At 47.7% G+C, this 22,171-nt stretch overlaps 1 protein-coding gene across 1 annotated transcript in view; it reads left to right on the plus strand.

Moving 5' to 3' along the window:
- Positions 1-11,738: 11,738 nt before the first annotated feature.
- NFE2L3 (nuclear factor, erythroid 2 like 3) overlaps positions 11,739-22,171 on the plus strand; it is a 31,090-nt gene continuing 20,657 nt past the window's right edge. Inside the window, exon 1 of the mRNA XM_042920520.1 lies at positions 11,739-12,590. Within this exon, the coding sequence (XP_042776454.1) occupies positions 11,997-12,590 (594 nt within the window). The 5' untranslated portion in view covers positions 11,739-11,996. The remainder of the gene's footprint in view (positions 12,591-22,171) is intronic.

Raw genomic sequence — 22,171 nt, forward strand, 5'->3', positions numbered from 1 at the left:
TAATATTAACTGAAAATAAAGGATTAGACCACCTTGAAAGCATGCTGTTGGAACCCTAATGGAATAGGCCGTGATCATCAGTGGTGCCTAAATTCCATAAAGGTGAAACCCCACAGGGAATGTCACCGTGTATGGATCAGGCTGATGCCAACTGAACCCACTGATGCACCCTCATATCACAAAAAGAGAGGCACTCCTAGGTGTGTACACCAAAGAAATAACACAGGTGTTCAAGCAAAAATTGGTACACAAATGTTCATTGCATCACTATTCACAAAAGTCAAAAGGTGACAACAACCCAAACGTCCATCGACTGACTGATGAATAAATGCAATATGGCGTATCTGCGCAATGGAACGTGATTCAGCCATGACGAGAAACGAAAAGAAGGACCTAAGTCTTGGACGGGGGGTAATTTTCTTTTGTCTTTTCTTTTCTTTTTTTTTTTTTTAACATTTATTTATTTTTGAGAGACAGAGCATGAGCAGGGGAGGGGCAGAGAGAGAGGGAGACAGAATCTGAAGTAGGCTCCAGGCTCCAAGCTATCAGCACAGAGCCCGATGCGGGCTTGAACCCACAAACCACAAGATCATGACCTGAGCCAAAGTCGGACACTTAACCGACTGAGCCACCCAGGTGCCCCCGGGGGTAATTTTCTAATGATCACATCTCTGGTAGATGTGGGATGTTCAGATTAGACCCAGAAATTGTAAGCCTGGGATTTTTATATTTGCTTTCCATCCTTCCTGCCATGTTTGAGAAAGAAGATAACCATTCTTGTAAGGCAGGGTCGTGTCAAGGAGAGCAAAAATAAAAGCATTTTTTGAATGTTTGCTGCATGCATGTATTAATTTCTTTTTTTTTTTTTTTTAAGTTTTTTAGGGGCACCTGGGTGGCTCAGTCGGTTAAGAGGCCAAGTCTTTTTTTATTTTTATTTTTGTTTTTGTTTTTGTTTAATTATTTTTGATAGAACACAACGGGGGAGGAGAAGAGAGAGGGAGACACAGAATCCGAAGCAGGCTCCAGGTTCTGAGCTGTCAGCATAGAGCCCGACGCTGGGCACAAACCCAGAGACGGTGAGATCATGACCTGAGCTGAAGTCGGTTGCCCAACCAACTGAGCCACCCAGGTGCCCCTTAAGCAGCCAACTCTTGATTCATGATCTCACTGTTGGTGAGTTCGAGCCCTGCGTTGGGTTCTGTGCTGACAGTGCTGAGCCTGCTTAGGATTCTCTCTCTCTCCCTCTCTCCCTCTCTATGTAAACAAACAAACAAACAAACAAACAAACAAATAGAAATGTATTATTTTGAGAGAGAGAGCATGAGTGGGGCAGGGGCAGAGAGAGAGAGTTCCAAGCAGGCTCAGTGCTGTCAGCACAGAACCCGATGCGGGGCTCGAACTCACCAACAGTGAGATCATGACCTGAGCCGAGATCAAGAGTTGGCAGCCTAACCAACTGAGTCACCCAGGCACCCCTGCATGTATTAATTTCTTATTCACTATCCTCTAATAGCTTCCCATCCCACTAAGACTAAATATAAATTCTTTACCATGGTCCATGATGTCCAGTATGATTTCGCACCGAATACCATTCTCCCTTCCTGTTGCATAGGCCTCCTGCTATTTTTTGAAAACAGTTGGTATTCTCCTGCCTCAGGGCCTTTGCACTCACTATTCTCACCACCTGGAGTACCCTTTCCCCCAGCTAACTGCGTGTTTCTCTCCTTTATCTCCTTCAAGTCAGACTTTCCCTAGGCACTTCCTTAGGTAACACAGGCGTGTGCTCCTGTACACATACCATCACTTGCCTCTCCTTTATCTCTTTCCCCCTGCTTTATTTATGTCTTTTAGCATTTATCACCCTCCCCCCCCCCCCGACAAATTACTTGTTGATTATCTGTCTGCCCCCAGTGGACGGCAAACTCCAATAGACCTGGGCTTTGTTTTATTCACAAAACAATGCCTGACACACAGTAGGTGCTCATTAAATATTTATGGAATTAATTAATTTAGTGCGCACCCAAAACTGTGTAGGTAAACATGCCCATGTATTCAGGAGGGGGGCGGGGGATGGCTGTGGCTGAAATGTGTTTCATACTGGCCAAGTCCCTCCTGGATTAGCTGGATCTAGTTAAACTGGGCCGAGATGTCTGCAGGGTATGCAAATGCTTTGCAGTGGAAGGAGACTCAGTCCATTCCAGCGTACATCAGGGATCTGGAGGAAGTGTTCTAGAACTCTGCTGAGGCTGGGGTGACTCTTCTTTTCTTGACAAGAGTAAAATTAGATGAAGGCCCAGCTAAGGAGCGGCAGCGTCTGCTGGGGAAAAAAAACTTGGGAGAAATGACACAAGCGGACGGAGTGTTTAGGGGTCACAAGAATGCAATGGACTCAGAGTCTACAGATGGTTCCAGGTGCTTCAGTGAATTTGTTTCCGGGGAGAGCACACCAATTCACAGATGAATAAGCGATTCCGAGTGGTAAATATTGGACAAGCAACAATGTGTGGGAGGAGAATTGGGCCCTGATAGCTGTCGAATGTATTTGGAAGAATTTCACTCCTGCCCGAGATGACCTCTTGAGCTGCTCTTCAGGTTGCTGTCCAAAGGAATCTGGGTTTTTTTCTAAAGGAATCCAGGTAGCTAATACCCCCCTTTAGCACCCAGGTCAGACAACTCACACTTCAGAAGCTGGGCTTTGTGGGTTATGTATGCCTGCACCCTAAAACTGCAAAGAAACTGAATTTCCATATGTCGTAGAGAGTCGTGAGCCTACCTCCTTGAGAAACAGCCCGGTTGAAGCCACAGAGTGGGGAGAGGGACCCGTGTCTTCTCAGCTGCTCACTTCCTAGAAAGCTGTATGGCAAAATAGCGTGTTAACGATCTGAATATTTAAATCAACAAGGTGGTCCTGCTGAGTACAGGATTCCTATAGGAAACATTTTGGTAGAATAAATAATCCTTAATGTACAGTTTCAAAAATGAAACACATTTCTGTACTTCCAGTTCCTACATGGCAAAGCATCTCTTGACATCAGCCAGTTTCTGATCTGTAAGCCACCTCGCTGAATTTCAGTGTCAGCTACGCCAAATAACATCTCTTGGCTGTGAAAAGATTTTCTGGCAGGCTCTCAGAGACAAGGACAGATGGCATTCCGTTGGGGGTACTCCCAGCTCTTTGTTTTAGCAAATATTGACACTTTTGTAGGAAACAGATCCAGATCCTCTTTCTTCCTAACTCATCTTGGCAATCCTGAAGGTTTGGAGAGAGATAGTTCCATAGAATCGGGACAGTGCACTTGCCACAATTACAAAAGTCATATAGCAAGGAGGGTAATGGTCATGGTTGATTGATGCTCGCAAAAGTCACAAACTAGTAAGCAATATTCTGTGATCACCAATCACTTTCGAATAGCAATGAGAGAGGACAGGCGGGGAGAGGGGACCACGTGAAGGAAAAGCCTCTCCAAAAAAATTCCCATTACTGTAGGAAGTGGTTTTAAGATCCCCAAAATATGTATAAAAAAGAGTGTATCGTGGAGTTATAAAAGTGAAAATATAACAACAACCTAAACCTTCATCAGCAGCAAACTGTTTGACTAAATCAAGATACATCCATATTATAGGATATATTGCAGCCTATGAAGATGACAGTATGGACCTGTATTTGTTTAATATGCTATATACATTATAAAAATTATTTTTATAAAAAGTGTGTGTGTGTGTGTGTGTGTGTGTGTGTGTGTGTGTGTGTGTCAGAGAGAGAGTGGGGGGGTGGGGGACATTGCCTGAGGCTTTTGCTGGGGGCCTTGCTGCAAGACTGAGGGAAAGAACAAAACAAGAGTCAGGGCAGAGGGAGCCTTGCAGTTAAGACATGGGGACAGGGTAAAAAAAGGTTCAAATGGCTTCCGAACCAAGCCTCCCACCCATCTGTCCTTACCGGAACAGGCCTCTCGAGAGCCAACATCAAAACTCTCTGTTTCAGCATCACCCCTTCCATACCCCGGTTCTGAGGGTGCCATGAACTCAGTGGTACCCAGAGTATCCTGATCTTTACTCAGGAAAAATTACTTCCTATATAATAACAAGAACAATGCCAAGATGAAGGGAAATAGTAAACTTGACTGCATTAGTTTTCTAGAACTGCCATGGCAAATTACCACACAAAAAGCTTGGTGACTTGAAACAGAAATGTATCTGTCACATGTGGTTTGGAGGTGACATGTGCAAAACCAAGGTCCTGGGAGGGCTGTGCTCCCCCGGAAGGTTCTAGGGGAGAATCCTTGTTGCCTCTTCTGGCTTCCAGTGGCTCCTGGCGCTCCATGGCTTGTGGTGGCATTGCTCTGATCTCTGCCTCTGTCTTCACACCGCCTTCTTCTCTGTGTGTCTGTGTCCTTTTCTGTCTCTTATAAGGACACTCTCAGTGGATTCAGGGCCCACCCTAATCTGGTATGATCTCATCTCAATCCTCACTTTATTATATCTGCAGAGACCCTATTTCCAATTTAGGTCACAGCCTGAGGTTTGGGGTGGATGTGAATTTTGGGGGGACTATTCAGCCTACTCTAATATCATAGACACAACATTTGTTCAGCAAGCAACAACTCTGACTAGAATTTACCTTTTTAAGGAGCGCCTGCGTCACTCAGTCGGTTAAGCGTCCAACTTCAGCTCAGGTCACGATCTCACGGTTTGTGAGTTCGAGCCTCACGTCAGGCTCGGGGCTGACAGCTCAGAGCCTGGAGGCTGCTTGGGATTCTGGGTCTCCCTCTCTTTCTCTGCCCCTCCCCTGCTCGCACTCTGTCTCTCTCAAAAATAAATAAACATTAAAGAAATTAAGAATTTACCTTTTTACAAAAGGAGGCGGAAGGCAGGTAGGGATCGGCAGGAGGCTCAGAATCAGTTCTCCATGGCCCAGAAAGCCCTGCCTCTGTCGTGTAGTTTGACAGAGCGCTGCCTTGGAATTAAGATCTGATAGAGATTCTGGAGTACAGGACAACAAAACTAGGAATTAGAGGAAACTAGCAAGGACAAAGAAACAGTTAAGCAGGAATGGTTAATGATGTGCATTACCAAAGAGAACATTATAGCTGCTATCAAAAATATAAATATGCTTGAAGGAGATGATCAAGTAAGTAAGAGACTTCAGGTGCTAAACTAACCATCAGTTCAAAGAATAAAATACCCGTCAACTTTACTAAATAATGGTCAGGGTCGTTGGCCTTGAAACTAGTTTCTTAGTGTAAAGGGGCACTAAGTGGGGCCTCTAGAAACTGGACTTACATTGATCCCCACTCAAGGATTCTTAGGTTTTCTTCGCTCTGGATGATCAATGACTTTCCCCACAACCCAAGTTATGTGCAGCTTCCCTATCGTCAAATAGTGTGACATTGCAGAATAGAGATCAACGTGTTAGCCTTTCCAGATGTCATCACCCAGGTAGATGTACTAACAAAAAAAGTAAGGAAGACACATCAGAAAGTCAGGGGGAGACCCGTACATGTTCCCCTTCCAGTTGGAGATTTAACCAAGAGGAGAGTGTGTTTTCTTCTCCAGAGCTATGTGGTGGTGCTTTTTTAGGACCAAAGGCCTCACAGTCAACTGAGAACACGAGTTTGGTAGCAATCAAACATGGTTCCTCATTCATTGCCAAGACTTTCAGAGACATTGACGGCAAGAAGGGAACTTAGAAACCTGTCAGGTTCAAGTTCTCTCTGTGCAGGTAAGAGGCCCAAGGTCCAGACATGTAGGGTCCCCCTTCCAAAATGACTTGTTTAGGTGAAACTAGGATTAGAGTCAGGAGTCCCAAGCTTTCTTCATGATATGCTTTGAACATTCTCACCAAGCAGCATTTCTTTTTTTAATTTTTTTTAACACTTAATCATTTTTGAGAGAGAGACAGAGCATGAGCGGGGGAGGGGCAGAGAGAGAGGGAGACACAGAATCCAAAGCAGGCTCCAGGCTCTGAGCTGTCAGCACACAGCCCAACGCGGGGCTCGAACCCACCAACCGCAAGATCATGACCTGAGCTGAAGTCGGACGCTTAACTGACTGAGCCACCCAGGCACTCCAGCATTTCTTAAACACCTAGAGTGTAAATGGGTAAAGTGTTGACCTACTTTGAACATGCCACTCTAGGTTTGCATTAGTATATTAAGTCACTGTGAGTGCTAAAATAATATCCTCAGTCGAAAAGAGTAGGTGCTGAATGAGTGGTTTCTAAATGAATGGAATGCAGAATAAGACCAAAGGACAGTGGCTCCCCAGATGTGCCAAAGACAGATATTCAGGCTCTCCTCTTGTCTTGGAAACACCATGAGTCCCCACCTTCCAGCTTCCTTTGCTGCTAAGTGTGGCCATGTGGCCGAGTTCCAGCCAATGGAATGTGAGTAGAAGTCATGGGTGCCACTTTCAGGCCCGGCCCATCAAACCCTCCTCCCATGTTTGGTCTCTCTTTCTTCATCACCAGCCAACGGAGAAGACGCTGAGGACGGGGAAGAAGACAGAGCCACAATAAGGAAACGGCCTGTGTCCTCAAATGACCCAAAAAAGTGCAGACTCCCCTTATCCCAAACACTTTTTTGAACAGTGAAATAAGAAGTCAACTTTCACTGGGTTAAGCCACTGAGATTTGGGGGTCATTTACTGTAGTGGTTAGCCACTCTGATTCAGTTTGTGTGGGCGGTTAACCAGAACGAGCCCCACAATATTTTAGGTGGTAGGCACTTCAGTTGTGATGGACAGGACCAAGGTTGGCAATGCTAATTTCTTTTGTTCCCAAACGTGGATGGTGCAGACTCGTAGATTTCTCATTCCCTGCTGATCAGCCTCACTCTGTCTCCCATGCCTCTCTTCATAATTCCCTTTCTGTTGTCTGTGTGTCTTAAACACACACACATACACACACACACAACGATCAAACTCTGGAACTTTAACCTGAATATAAGAATTCTTATTCATACTACAGATACCAGGTGGGAGGAAGCAAAACCCTTTAGATTGTGAGTTCCTTGGCATTGGCCTAGCCTTAAACAAACCTATTTCTCACATAAGGAGTCTGAGGCTCCCCAATCAGTGGTGTGTGTTTCATCCTAACAAGACTGTAAGGTAGAAATCAAAACTGTGCCCTAAATACAGGATTGGTTATTTTTGTGTAATAGATCAAAAAGGAAGAGCACAATACAATTAGGTAACAGTTGATTCATCATCACCAAGACTGGTACCAGATAGCAAATGAGGCCATTCTTAAATCTATTTTGCAGAAGCCTTTGGTAAAATGTCTTAACAACTGCAGAGTCATTTAAATTCTAGTGACTAATATCTGTTTGGAAACTAGCGATGCTTAATTCTTCCTCCAAGATAAAATGACTTCTGCCTTAATTCATGTCTTGGACTTTTAATAGGCTATTTTGCTCAATCCTGGAATTTCTACTACAAATTTAAATTTTTCTGTGGCTAATATTAGTGAAACTTTCAAAAGAAGGATTGCAAAGTTCTAACGTGTTTTCTTTTTTGCTGATTTTGGATAGATACTTACAAGGAGTTGCCACAGAAGAAAGCACGGGAGCTCAATTCACAGCAGCTCTTGATGGCTATGTTTTCATAGTAACTATCCTTCACGCCAAGTTACAATCTTACATTTATGATTGGGGTAAACTAGATTATTGTATCTAAGGACCAGGATGTGCTGCTGCAATGCTACTTGGTAGTTATAAATTATTCATTGACTATATCACTAACCACACAGCACAATTACAGTTGCATTTTCAGTGTTTCTTTCCACTTGTCTGATGTCCTCTTCTGACACAGGGTGTGTTAGTCATCTAGGCTGTGTAACAAATTACCCCAAGATTTAGTGGTTGGAAAGAACATTTGTTATCTTAGAGTTTTTTTCTGGGTCACAATGTGCCACTTAGATACATCCTCTGGCTTGAGGGTCTTCTGCAAGGTGTATTCGAGGAACTAGAGTGGGCTACAGTCATCTCAGACCTCAACTGGGATAAAATGTGCTTCAAAGCTCACTCAAGAGACCGTTGGCAGGCCTCAGGGTCTCACTGGCTATTGGCTGAAGACATGAGTGCCTTGCCACATGAGCTTGTTCATAGGGTATTTGCAACACAGTGGCCCTCTCCAAGAAGGCGAGAGTAAGAGATGGAGAGAGGAGGTGAGCGCTATGGTCTGAATTCTTGTGTGCCCCCAAAATTCATGTACTGAAACCTATCCCCCAAGATGATGTTATTAGGAGGCATGACCTTTGGGAGGTAGGTAGGTCATGAGGATGGAACTATCGTGAATGAGATTAGTGCCCTTATAAAAGCCGCTGAGAAAGCTCCCTTGCCCCTTCCACCAGGTAAGGATACAACCGGATGTCGGCATTCTGCAGCCCGGAAGAGGGTTCCCACCAAAACCCACCCAGAGTGGCACATTGATCTTGGATTCCCAGGCTCCAGAACAATAGACTTATGAGCCACCCAGTCCTATGTTATTTTTTTATAGCAGCCAGAACAAATTCAGCAAGCAAAAAAGAAGCCACTGAGTCTTTTTGTAACCTAACCTCGAGGATGACATCCCATCACTTTTGCCATAGTCTATATGTTAGAAGTAAATCACTAGGCTCTGCCCACACACAGGGCAAGGGGAGCCCAGGAAGTCATCTTAGAACCCATGTACCTCACAGGAATGCCATTTAAAGCCGTGCTTTGCAAAGTAATTCTGATGAAGGAGCCCTTTTCTTCCCCCCCCCCCCATCTGTTGAACGTCCATACTTTTTTAAAATAAATATTCATTTCTAAAAAAAAAAAAGGCATATAAAAGCAAACCCACTGGATATCGCATAATGTCAAACTGCTATAAAAACTTCTAAACACTTTTGATTCTATTATTTACCTCATGCAGACCAGAAACAAATAGTTTTGTGGATTGGCACCAGTCTCGGACCATCCTTTGAGTAGCAACAATTTAAGGATTTTAATAAATGCAGGTTACTTTTCAAGGCTGTTACAAGACAATCGTTTGTACTTTTCACTTGGCTACTTCTGGATGGTGGGATTCCAGAAATTTTAAAAAACCGGAGTAGAAGTCATTCCTTCTGTTTGCACTCCACTCTCTCTGCAAACCTAAAACTGGGGTCTTTTGTTTTGATTAAAGTCAAGAGTGTGTGGGACTGGTCCTGAGTCTCCTGTTTAAGATTTTGCTGCAAGGTCCTTTATAGGCCCTCCTCGTCACCAATCTGTGAGCTAGAATTAAGGCACTTTGGAATGAAGCAGTCTGACAAATAATATGATTATCCACGTGCTTATTTATTTATTCTTTCTTTCTTTATATTTAAAGATTTTTTTTAATTAAATAATCTCTACACCCAACGTGGGCCTCAGACTCAGAACCCCAAGATCAAGAGTTGCATGCTCCACCGACTCAGCCAGCCAAGTGCCCCTCCATGCACATTTTTTTTTTTTTTTTTAACGTTTTTTATTTATTTTTGGGACAGAGAGAGACAGAGCATGAACGGGGGAGGGGCAGAGAGAGAGGGAGACACAGAATCGGAAACAGGCTCCAGGCTCCGAGCCATCAGCCCAGAGCCTGACGCGGGGCTCGAACTCACAGACCGCGAGATCGTGACCTGGCTGAAGTCGGACGCTTAACCGACTGCGCCACCCAGGCGCCCTCCATGCACATTTTTGAAGATGAGGGACCAACCCCTTTCCCAACTAATGTTAGGAAGTTTGAGGGCCCTTCCTGATGCTAGTCTGTTACTCAGATCCCTGAAAACGCTTCTCAAGTGTAAATTCCTCAATTCAACTGAAAACAATCTTTCTGGAGCACCAACTCTGTGCAAGGTTCTGGAAGATAAGACCTTGAAGAGAGCCCCATCCCTGTTCTCATCTGGTTTACAGCACTTCCTTAATGGTCACGTACATCTCAATATTTTCCCACGTGAGTACATCCTTTCTCTTGTTTCTAAGTGTGTCACATATCTATATCTAATCTCCCTAATGAAATCATAAACTCACCAAGCAAAAGTACCCATTTCATGTCCTTCGGTCTTCGGCAACAGCATCAGGCAATTTAGTAGGTCCTTGTAAAAACCGGAATTCGGTGGACATTCACTGAGCCCAGAGCCTGAATCCCCAGCCCAGGCACTAAGTGCTGTGAACAAGGCTTCTGTCCCAAACCTCACTAGGCTGGCGATCATCCCTCTTCTTGCCTCTTTGTCACCCCTTAACCCATCCTTCAAGGCTTAAAGCAGAGGCAACTTTAAGAAGTCTGCTTCTGCCCCCCTGGTTCTCAGTGGGGAAAATGAAATCTAGTGTGAACTTTTCACACTGGGCCCAGAGGAGAGAACTATGTTGAGAAAGGGGCTTTTAAAAACAAGTCTTTCTTGCTCAGCTCCTCACACAATTGCCAAACCTCAGTTGGTCATCCCCTTCTATTCTCTCCCTGCTCCAAGGAAGGGAGTGAGGGTTAGTAAAAGCTACTTTTGCAAGGCCCCGTACTGAGTACCATGGGGGCACAGAAGTGAGCCAAACAGGGTTTCTTTGTTTTTGTTTTTTTGTTTTTTTTATCCTCAATAATTTACAATGGGCAAATGAGACGCATCCTCCACTATAATACAAAGTGGAATGGGCCAAGTGTTGCACTGTGGGAGAATATGGTGGGGGGGGGGGATGGAGAGATTAATTCCAAATGGTGAAAATTCAGAGGATGTATTTTTGGGGTAAGCCTCGGAGAACGGGTGACATAAATAATGAGTAACACAGAACACTTTCTATGCCAAGTGCTGTGGTTAGTGGTCTGCATGCATCTCATTTAGGGTTCACAACTCTGCTGGGGAAGTGCTATTATTAAAACCACTTTACAGGGAGGAAACTGAGCCACAGACAGAGGGAGAAATTTGTCCAAGCCAGGCTAGTAAGCGGTGGAGGGGAGGATTTGAACTCATACAGGGTAATTCTAGGGCTGGTGCTCTTAACCCTCACTTAAGGAACAAAGGGGACCACGTGGGAAGGTCTAGCAGTGTGCAGGGCTTGCTCAGGAAACAGTGAGGAGTTGTAGAGGCTGGAGCACAGGGCCTGGAGGGGTGAGGTGGGGGGTGGGGAAGAACAAGGGTTTGGGTGGGGTGCTGCTTGATCTCAATGGCAGCTGTGGAATCTATATGTCAAACTCCGGGCTTTACAAAGAGTATTTCATCTGACTTCACCACATCCCTATTGGACAGGTACTATTATCCCCATTTTACAGGTAAGAGAAATGAGGTACAGACAAGTTAAGCAATTTAGTCAAGGTCACACGACTGGCTGATGGTGGGGCCAGGATACGAAGTCAAAGGTCATACTCCCAAACCCACTGCGCCAGCCCAGTGTTCTCAGGTGGGCGGAAGCCCTTTACATGCTGCCCAGGGTGTCTGCTTTCCCCTAGTTTACATATCCTGTCCCTTCGCACCCACCTCTAACCCTCACCCCCTACCCCCACCCCGCGCCTTCAGCTACAGCAGCCAGGCCCCCGGGCACTGGGCTGGGGCCACCTGGTGCCCAGAACAACCTCTGCTCCCAGAAAGCTTTGCGTTCCCCCCGAATAAAGAACCTTTGAGCTGGGGAGCCCCGCCCCATGCGGGCCCCTCCCACGGGCGCGAGCCTGGGGGCGGTCGTGGGCGTGTCCCCGGCGGCAGCGCCCGCGGCCCGGGGCGGAGCCTAGCTGGAGGGGCGGGGCCTGCTCTCAGCGCTGGGCTGCGGGGAAGACGGGCGGGTTGGCTCTCCGGGCAGGTGGCTCCTCTTCCGCCTCTCCTGAGCCCCTGGCACAGCGCCGGCTGCCGAGGGAGCGTCTTTGTGACCGGTCCCGGAGCCCGCGACGGCCCCTGCGCGCCCGGGTCCATTGTTTCGCTTCTCGGTCTCTTCCGGGCAGGTGCCCGCAGAGCGCCGGGCCCGCACGTGCCAAAGCGGCGGCCGCAGCAGCGCAGGGACCCGCGGGCGCCAGCAGGGGCGTCCCGGGGCGCGCGGCGGGAGATGAAGTACCTGAAGCCGTGGTGGTCGGACGGCGGCGGCCTCCTGCACCTCACCATCCTGCTGAGCTTGGCGGGGCTCCACCTGGACCTTGACCTGGACCTCTACCTGCTGCTCCCGCCGCCCACCCGGCTCTGGGATGAGCTGCTGCTAGCCAGCGGCCCGACGAGCTCTGCCTATGCACTCAGCCCCTTCCCGGCCTCGGGAGTGTGGGGGCGCGCGGACCAGTTTCACCCCAAAGGCCGCGAGCCGGATCCCGCGGCGGAGTCCGCAGGCCGGCTGCTCCGGGAGGTGCGCGCGCTGGGGGTCCCCTTCATCCCCCGCACCCGAGTGGATGCGTGGCTGGTGCACAGCGTGGCGGCAGGGGACGCCGACGGAGCCCACGGACTGCTCGGCGCCGCCGCCGCCGCCGCCGCCGCCGCCGCCGCCGCCTCCTCCGCCGGGGGAGTCGGCGCCAGCGTGGACGACAGTAGCCAGGCTGCGCCGGGGGATGGCGGGGACCCCCGAGCGGCTGCGAGTAGCCCCTTGGACGCTGGGGAAGAGGAGAAGGCACCTGCAGAACCGACGGCTCAAGTGCTGGACGCCGCAGCGAGCCAGGTAACCGGAGAGCTGGGACTCGAGCACGGTGCTGGGGGAGCTGGCCAGGAGCCCTGGAGTGTTGTGACGGACCCGGGAGGGAGCACACCCGCCCTTCTTCCACCCTCAGTCCCTGGGTGGTTGCAGTTTCGGGATCACTCTCGCCTCCCTTTTTTTGTGAATCCAAACAAAAGCTGTTAGTGCTGTCGCTGTGGCTTTTGGGTGTTTGAGAAAGAAGTGGGTGAAATCATCCGTTTGTCCGTAGGGGGTACCTTTTTCCTGTGTTTGATGGCTGTCAAGGCTAGTTCGGGGCAGTGGAGGGAAGGGTAACTGGTGATTTTCTCGCCTACGGTTTTTGTTCAGTACGTCGTGCACACTGAGATGTGTTTTTCCGGAACATGTGTCCGAACCGGGGAATCCAAAAGTGGCCTTGGCCACCAGGAGGACACGTTTCTCTTTAAGAACTCACTCTCCCGCCTAACGTGATGGCCCCTTCCCGGATTTTAACCCAGTTGCAGTTCGTTTTGCTGCTTGCCTGGATTAAAGAGCCATGGTCAGTGTTGAGTCTGAGGCCAGTTGGTGGACGGTCCGCTGACCTAACCATCCCTGGCTCCTAGAAACCCTCCTCCCTCCTGGAACCTGTGTAACTTTTAATTAGCATAAAGCAAGCATGTGCCCTGACGGTCACCTAGTGACTTAAGTGCCCTTTGGCTTACGGGTTCAAATCCCTTGGGTTAACTTCCTTTTGAAACAGAGCTCGCCGAGATGGACTGATGGAAGTATCTATGTGGTGCTCCCACTAGCTGCTGGAGTCTAAGGACACTTAATTCCAATTTTCACAAAACCATCTTGCCCAAAGTTCCTTCACAGTGACCTTTTTAATTGTCTCTTGGCCCAAGTCTGAGTGTTAACGTTTGGTATCGATCAACAGGTGTTCCTTGGACGTTGTTTTTGTGGAGCGCAATCTCATGCACAATGGGAACTGGGGTAGACAGGTTTGTTTGCTGCTCTTCAGAATTGCCCCGTTTGTGTAGGCAGTTGCCAGACGAGCTTCTCCACCCTCTCCTGGAGGGGTCATTGTGCTGAAGTGCTTGTGATTCACTGTTATGCAGATCTGATCCCTTCCTCTTCCTGAGGCCGGAACTAATGGGATGGGGGTTAGTGCGAGTCTGGGTGGGCTCCTGTCGAAAACAAAAAGTGGAAGGCTCTTCCCACTCACTCATCCAGTCTCGGCCTTCACCTGAATCTTCTGCCTCCTAAGGGGTGGTGCCTGGGGCACTGCAACCTTTCCCGGATTCTGCAGCAGGGGAGTGGGGGTGGGGAGAGAAACCCAATGCTCCATGCTGTAGCAGATGGTACCCCCCCCCCCCCCAGCTTAATGTCACCCGCCTTGCAAAGCAAACCCGGACCTGGGGAGAGGTGAAGCTGTTTCCTCCCCTTCCCAGCATTACCTTATTTAGTCTCTGCAAACCTGCATTCGGGGAAGCTCTGGGGGCCAAGGCTTGGCCGCACCTGCATGGAGGCCTTGAGCCCAGCTTTCCTAGCGGGGAGAATGAAGTTCCTACGGGGCCGTTCTCCTGGTGTTGCCTTCCTCAGCTAGCACGGCTGGACCGCGGCAGCTGCTGGGGTGCCCCGGTGATATGCATCCTGGTGATGATCAGGTGCTGAACACCCTACATTTTCACAGCCAATTCACCTTGATTCGCAAAAACAAAGAAAATATAAGGAAGTTTGGTTGTAAGTTTGTATGTGTTTGGCAATACCTTTTTTTTTTTTTTTTTTTAAAGCAATCTTGTGAGGTAGGCAGGCCGGGCATCCTTCTACTAAACAATTTGTACTAAAAGAAAATAGAGGACCAGCGATGTTAGGGGACTTCGGTAAAGCCACGCAGTTAATTGGTGCTAGAGGTGCAACTAGAACCTGAGCTTCCTGACTCCCAGGCTAGCACTTTATTTTTTTTTAAACATTTTTTTTTAACGTTTATTTTGGGGACAGAGAGAGGGGGAGAGCTTGAACGGGGGAGGGTCAGAGAGAGAGGGAGACACAGAATCTGAAACAGGCTCCGGGCTCTGAGCTGTCAGCACAGAGCCTGAGGCGGGGCTCAAACTCACGGACCGCAAGATCATGACCTCAGCCGAAGTCGGATGCTTAACCGACTGAGCCACTCGGGCACCCCCCAAGCTAGCACTTTAATTAAGCACTTGTGTCTGTACCCAGGTTCTCTGAACCAGCATGCAGCTGGGATGGGGGTGATGACTCCCACTCCTGACCTCAGCACCACCACTCTCCAGTGCTGGATTGACTTTTTTTTTTTTTCCCAATGTTTATTTATTTATTTTGAGAGAGAGCGCAAGCCCGGGAGGGCAGAAAGAGAGAGGGAGAGAGAGAATCCCAAGCAGTCTCCTCACTGTCCGCGCAGAGCCCAGTGCAGGGCTCTATCCCATGCACCTCGAGATCGTGACCTGAACTGCAATCAAGAGTCAATGCTTAACTAGCTGAGCCACCCGGGCAGCCCCGGGTTGGCTTTTTTTTTTTTTTTTAATTTTTTTTTTTAACGTTTATTTATTTTTGAGACAGAGACAGAGCATGAACGGGGGAGGGTCAGAGAGAGGGAGACACAGAATCTGAAACAGGCTCCAGGCCCTGAGCTGTCAGCACAGAGCCCGACGCGGGGCTCGAACTCACAGACCGTGAGATTATGACCTGAGCCGAAGTCGGACGCCCAACCGACTGAGCCACCCAGGCGCCTCCCGGGTTGGCTTTTAAAAGCAATAATCCGTAATACTGAGGTTACAATTTGAAACCATGACTCTGCAGAAAATGGGCTGGGAAAACAGCACGGGTTTTTGCAATCTGCAAACCTGGGTTTAGGGATATCACTTACTAATGTGCCCTCATACAGGTTCCTTTAATCATTCCAAGCCTCAGTGTTTCACCTCTCAAGTGGGAGAGTAACACTGACTTCAAGGTTTGTGCGAATTAAATGGGAACAGCATGTGTGAAGTGCCAGCCCCGTGCTTGGAATATAATTGCTGTTCTCTTCTTTCTGCCTCGGTTCTCAACCCACGCTACTTAACCAGTCCCCACTCACTTTGTTTCCTTTTGTCCTGTTTGTAAGTCTGAGCTGGTTGTTTGCTTGTTAGGGGGTTGGGTGTGGTGTCTTGCAGCCAAACTGCCTGGTTTTGAATCCCAGCCCTCTACCACTTACAGCTCTGTGACCTTGGGCCAGTTTCCTTGCCTGCCTGTGCTTCATTTTCCTCACCTGCGCAATGGGAGTGATAAAGGTGCCCACCACACAGGATTGTGAGAATCAGTTCATTCCGTGTAGTTGGCTTAGAAGTGTGGGGGTGCCTGGTTGGCTCAGTTGGTTGAGCGTCCAACTTTGGCTCGGGTCATGATTTCTGGTCCATGAGATCGAGCCCCACATTGGGCTCACTGCTGTCAGCGTGGAACCCGCTTTAGATCCTCTGTCCTCTCTCTGCCCCTCCCCTGCTCTTGCAAGGTGGCTACTGTTAACTTCGACAAGAGAGAGTGTTTTGTCCTACAGGAACAGCGTAGGTTTGTTTTGTTTGTTTTTATTGTTTTTTAAAGTTTATTTATTTTTGAGAGAGACAGGGAAAAAGAATACCAAGCAGGCTTCCCTCGGTCAGTGCATAGAGCCCGATGTGGGGCTTGAACTCACGAACCGTTAGATCGTGACTTGAGCCAAAATCAAGAGTTGGATGCTTAACCAACTGAGCTACCCAGGTGCCCAGTTTCGTTTGTCTTTAAATAGATAATTTCAGTGGCTTATTTGAGCTGTAGGAGATTCTGGTCTTAACGGTATAATTTTCCATAATTTTTGTACATATGCAAAACTGTTTCGGAGTAGGGGGATTTTCCAAGTATCAGAAGAAATACTGCTTTGGTTTCACTTCTTAGCGGGGCCAATCATCATCTGAAAACAGAACCCGGAATTCCCCAGGGTAGACCTGCTTCCCTTCATAACCACAGCCATTCACTCATGACCGATGATGCACGTGTTTTCAAAGTAACGCACAGGTTAAACAAAGAATTGAACAGTTTTTGCAGAATTGAATGTGTGAGCATATGTTGGCCTATAGCCAGCCGTCAGCATTTCAGAGAGCTGTCTCCCCTTTGAAGCTGAGAGGCTTGTGGTCATCTCGATAATGGTTTCAAGCCCCCAGGAGAGGGACCCTGTGCTGGGTGAGGGGTCCAGCAGGACCTCGTGGGTTAGACTGGGTTTCTTTGGGTCACAGGAAGAATCTAAGCGTAAAGGAAGAGAAAGAAGCTCCTTAATTGTTACAGTAAAATTGGTTTTTCATTTCAAAAGCAAAGTTAATCAGTCACTGGTGCCTGGGCAGTTGGAGATAGATGAAATCTCAAACACTTGCTTGTTTTTAACTCACGCCCATGATACAAAAATAGTCTTATACCTTCATACATTGCAGTGTAACCAAGTTTCAGAGGAGGCTCTTTGCTTAAGGACGCAGTGAACATTCACCTATGGTCTTACACAGGAGAAGATGGCATAGGGTCACTGTATCAGTGTCCCAGGGCGGCTCTAACAAAGTGCCACCAACTGGGTGGCCTGCACAGCGGAAATTTGTCTCCCAGTCCTGGAGGTGAAAAGTTGGAGGTCAAGGCCTGGTTCATTATGAGGCTGAGAGGGAGAGTCTGTTCCAGGCCTCTCTGCTAACTTCTGGTGGTTTGCTGACCATATTTGGTGACTCTTGGTTTCTACTGTGTCGCCCCAATCTCTGCCTTCATCTTCACAAGACACTCTCCCTGTGTGCACACCTGTAGCCAAACTTCCCCTTTTGTAAGGACACTGGTCGTACAGGATCGGGGCCCACCCGACTCAACTGATTGCATCTGCATTGACCCCATTTCCAAACAAAGGCACACTCTTACATACTGAGGGTTATGACTTCAACACGGGAATTTTGAGGGACACGGTTCAATCCATTACGCAGTCACCATCTCCCTTTTCCTGGCAACTCTTGGGGCGTTCAGCTTGTTGAGCAAGTAGGCCGCAACAGTTTCTGGAAGCAGCTGGTCTATGTATACGATCATTTGCTGCAGGACTTGGTGTAAGCCCATGAGCAAACCTGGGGTGTTTTTTGCTGGCTTCATGTGCAGCCAACCCCAAGGAACCTTACTTCAGACTTCTTCCAGTCAGTTTTTCACCTCAATATGCGGTTTATAGAAATATCACCCTCTGCAGTGTCCCTTGTATCGTTTCCCTGCTTCTCAGCTCAGAAATCAGAGCGCAGGGCCCGGGCTGGGACTCCCGAGGCAGGCTGGGCCGGTGGTCAAGTTTACTTGACGGTGGAGTCAGACCCGAGGCAGGGGTAGCTGTAGATCTCGGCTCACTGCTGACAGGTTGTGTGATCTGGGGCACACTTTTTAACCTCTCTGTGCCTTGGTTCCCTTATCCATAAAGTGGGATGGTAGGAGTGCTTTAGGGAGTTGTGAGGGTTAAATGAGATCATACAAATTAGGGTTGGTACACGGTAAGCCCTCAGTCACATCTGCTACTGCTGTTAATTCAGCTGGGGCTGTGACGCCCCTGCCCCGATTTATTCCTTATTCCTTCTCTTGCCCGGCACAGGTTTCCAAAGCTCACGGTCATCTCTTCACTTTCATCTGGAGAGCGTCCACCAGCTCATGACCTACCTACCAATTCAATCTTTTGTCATTTGAGGCACCCCATTAGGCTAGTGTGACCCAACTCCCCAGCTGCCCAAGCTGAGCTCATCTCCCACTTAGGTTCTACCTGTGGCCTACTTTCCACCTAAAACTTTCTCCCTTCCTTTTCCCCAGACCGCCCCGTGCTCTCCTGCACCTCACTCTGTCACCTTGGCCCAGAATGTGTCCTTTCATCCCTTCCAAGTCTTTTACTGCTAAATTCTCAGACTCCTCTCAACTATCATCACCTCTGCGATAAGCATTTCCTGTTCTTTCCTTTGAGCCCGGCTGCACTGTGTAATGTTTCATAGGTGGGCCTTGGCATCCTCTCCTTGGGACTGCAGTGTCTTGAGCTTGGAAACTGAGTCTTCACTTGAACCTGCAAGTAGCACCAAGGCCAGGGTCAAGGGCAGAGGCCGGTGCAGCCCACCTCTGCTGAGCACTCCTCACCCATCCGTCACGTTGCCTTGCCAGAACTTCCAGAATGCCATGAGCTTGAACGGGTCTTGGGTCATTCAAGGCTAGATAGTGCCCCGACTGGAAAGTAGGTCAGATCTGAAATCCTGATAGGCCGTCTGACCATTTAATGCCAGTTTGAGTGGATGGGGGCCATGGAAAGCCGACTTTCAGGTTGGCATGATCATTAATCAGGTGGTGAAATTTAGGATTGCCTAAAGTGATATAGCAAGTTAGTGACCTTGCCCGGAATAGAACAAATCACCACTGTTAAGCACCGAGTAAACCATACCTCCCACACACTACAAAACTTCAAACTTGGGGGAAACACGCTTCCCCCATCTACGGCAGTTTTTTTGATATGAGTAGCTTATTCTCAAAATCTAGTTGTTAAGGATCTGTGTTAATATTCCAGTACACCTCTGGGCAGCAGAAGCTGGCTGAGGCTCAGACACACACCTGGGTTGGTTTGGGTTGAGTTGCAGATAGTGGTTGGCAGAGTATGGACAATGACGTAGAGGCAAGGCATGGCCTTTTGAGGTTGGATAGAACTGGCTTCCCATTGGCATCAGGGTTCTTCGGAGAACAGAACCAGTATGATAAATACATGTATACATGTGTATACATCTAGTTTATTTTTTTTTTTTTATGTTCATTGATTTATTTTGAGGAGGGGAGGGGCAGAGAGAAAGAGAGAATCCCAAGCAGGCTCCGCACTGTCAGCACAGAGCCCCATGCGGGACTCGAACCCATGAGCCGTGAGATTACGACCTGAGCTGAAATCAAGAGTCAGACGCTTAACCGACTGAGCTGCCCAGGTGCCCCTATATATCTGTTTTAGAGATTTGTTTCAATTGGCTGATGCAGTTGTGGAGGCTGGCAAGTCCCAACTCTGGGGTAGCTGGACACTCGGGGCAGGCACTGATGCTGCAGGCTCGAGGCAGAATGTCTTCTGCCTCAGTGAAACCTCAGGTTTGCTCTTAAGGTCCTTCAGCTGGTTGGATGAGTCTCACTCATTAGCAAGGTAATCTTTTACTTAAAGTCACTTGGTTGACTGTAGCTGTAACCACAAGTACAAAATATCCTGACAGCACCACCTCGGTTAGTGTATAATTGCATAACTGAGTACAAGAGTATAGCCACTTTGACACCTGAAACTAACCATCACACCGTTCCAGCTCTGGCTCTTCCTGGGCAACCTCTGTGAGCCTTAGTTCCCAGATTGTAGAAGGGGAATATTAACGTCTTTTGGGGAGAGTTCTTATGATGGTTAAAGAACACTGTATGTTAAAAGGCTAGTATAGTTCCTGGTGTGCTAATAGATGTCTAGCAGAAGATTTGCTCTTATCGCCCCTGAGCTGGGGGTCCGATCTCCAGGAAACCCCTGTCCTCTGGAGGAAAGTATCAGACTGCTAGGACATGCTGGGACCTGCTTTGCTGGAAATGGCTGAATGGATTGGGGATGTGCCATGCTGAGAAGATCAGACTGAGGGAGGAACATGATAGGCAACTCAGATATTTGAAGAGCTGTTATGTAAGGGAGGCCTGGAAATTGTGGAGGAGCCAGACCCTGAACGTGAAGGCTCATCCAAAGGAAGAACTTTTGAGTGTGTCTGCGTGGCTTAGTTGGTTAAGCGTCTGACTCTTGGTTTAGGCTCAGGTCAGGATCTCATGGTTCGTGAGATCAAGCCCTGCACTGGGCTCTGTGCTGACAGCGTGAAGCCTGCTTGGGATTCTCTCTCCCCTTTTCTCTCTGCCCCTCTCTCTCTCTCTCTCTCTCTCTCTCTCTCTCTCTCTCTCAAAAATAAATATATAAACATTTTAAAATAAATAAATAAAGGAATAACTTTTGTTTGTTTTCAGGTAGGCTCCACGCTCCATGTGAGGCTTGGACTCACAACCCTGAGATTAAGAGTCACGTGCTCTACCAACTAAGCCAACCCGGCACACTTTTCTTAGCCTTTCTTTATTTTTTAAATTTTTTTATTTTTTTTTAACATTTATTTATTTTTGAGACAGGGAGAGACAGTATGAACGGGGGAGGGTCAGAGAGAGGGAGACACAGAATCTGAAACAGGCTCCAGGCTCTGAGCGGTCAGCACAGAGCCTGACGCGGGGCTCGAACTCACAGACCGCAAGATCATGACCTGAGCCGAAGTCGGATGCTTAACCGACTGAGCCACCCAGGCTCCCCTCTTAGACTTTCTTTAGAGTGGAGTTTCTCCCAGGGTCATCCAGTGACTGCATCATTTACTAAGTTGCTTGTTAAAATGTAGATTTGGGGGCCCACCCCTGATGGGCTGAATTAGAGCTTCTCAAGTGGGGCCTGGGAATCTCCAGTTTATGGGACCTCCCGATGATTCTTAGGTTTCTTTCCCATGGCCTCCCAATATCCCCCCTCCGCCCCCCCCCCCACCCCCAAATGGAAGACGTGCCTGGTGTTTTAAAGCTGAAGCCAGATCTCTCTAGTTCCTTGATGAAGGGTGGGGGACTAGCTTGGCAAAAAACTAATAATGAATGCAGAACTACAGTTGACCCTTGAGCAATCAGGTTCAGGGTTCTGATGCCACACACAGGCGAAATGCCATGTGTAACTTTTGACTCCCCCCAAACTGAACTGCTGATGGGCTACTGATAACATGAAGAGTTGACGACATATTCTGTAAGTTATGTTCATGACATTCTGTATTCTTACAGTAAAATAAGCTGGAGCAAAATGTTAAGAAAATCATGGGGAAGAGAAAAAAAAACTGTTTACGGTACAATGCTGTTAAAAACTCATCAGTGGACGTGCGCAGTTGAAGGCTGTGTTGTTCAAGGGTCAAATATAGCTCATGCATGAATGCCGTTGAAAGCTTGTGCTTAAGTTCTAAAGCAGATAAAGCCAAGGTAGAAATACCAGAACAGGAGAGAACTTTCTGGGCAGGTGAAAACGTTCTGTGTTGCAGTTAAGATGTGAGTTAAGTGGGTGCCTCCATTTATCGAAATTGTACAGCTAAGGTTTATGCATTCCTGCCTATGTAAATCCTACCTAAATACTGTGCTAGAATAGTTTTGCATGGAGGGATGGAGATACTGATGAGAGAAGAATGACAGAGTGCTGATAGTGGCTGAAATGGATGAAGTGTACATTACTATGTTCTGTTTTCTGCTTATTTTATGTGTTTGAAATTTTCAACAGTAAAGAAATACAAACACATTATGCATTTTGAGGCCCACTTGGCCTGTCTTGCCTGCTGGGGTAATCATTTATTTATTCATTAAATAAATGAATCGTAAATGAATTTTTTTTCTAATGTTTGTTTATTGAGGGGGGTGGGGGAGGCAGAGGGAGGGAGAGAGAGAGAGAGAGAGAGAGAGAGAGAGAGAGAGAGAGAGAGAGAAAGAAAGAAAGAAAGAAAAGAAAAGAAAAGAAAAGAAAAGAAAAGAAAAGAAAAGAAAAGAAAAGAAAAGAA

This window comes from Panthera leo, chromosome A2 (assembly GCF_018350215.1).
Source record: "Panthera leo isolate Ple1 chromosome A2, P.leo_Ple1_pat1.1, whole genome shotgun sequence".
Taxonomy (NCBI): Eukaryota; Metazoa; Chordata; class Mammalia; order Carnivora; family Felidae; genus Panthera; species Panthera leo.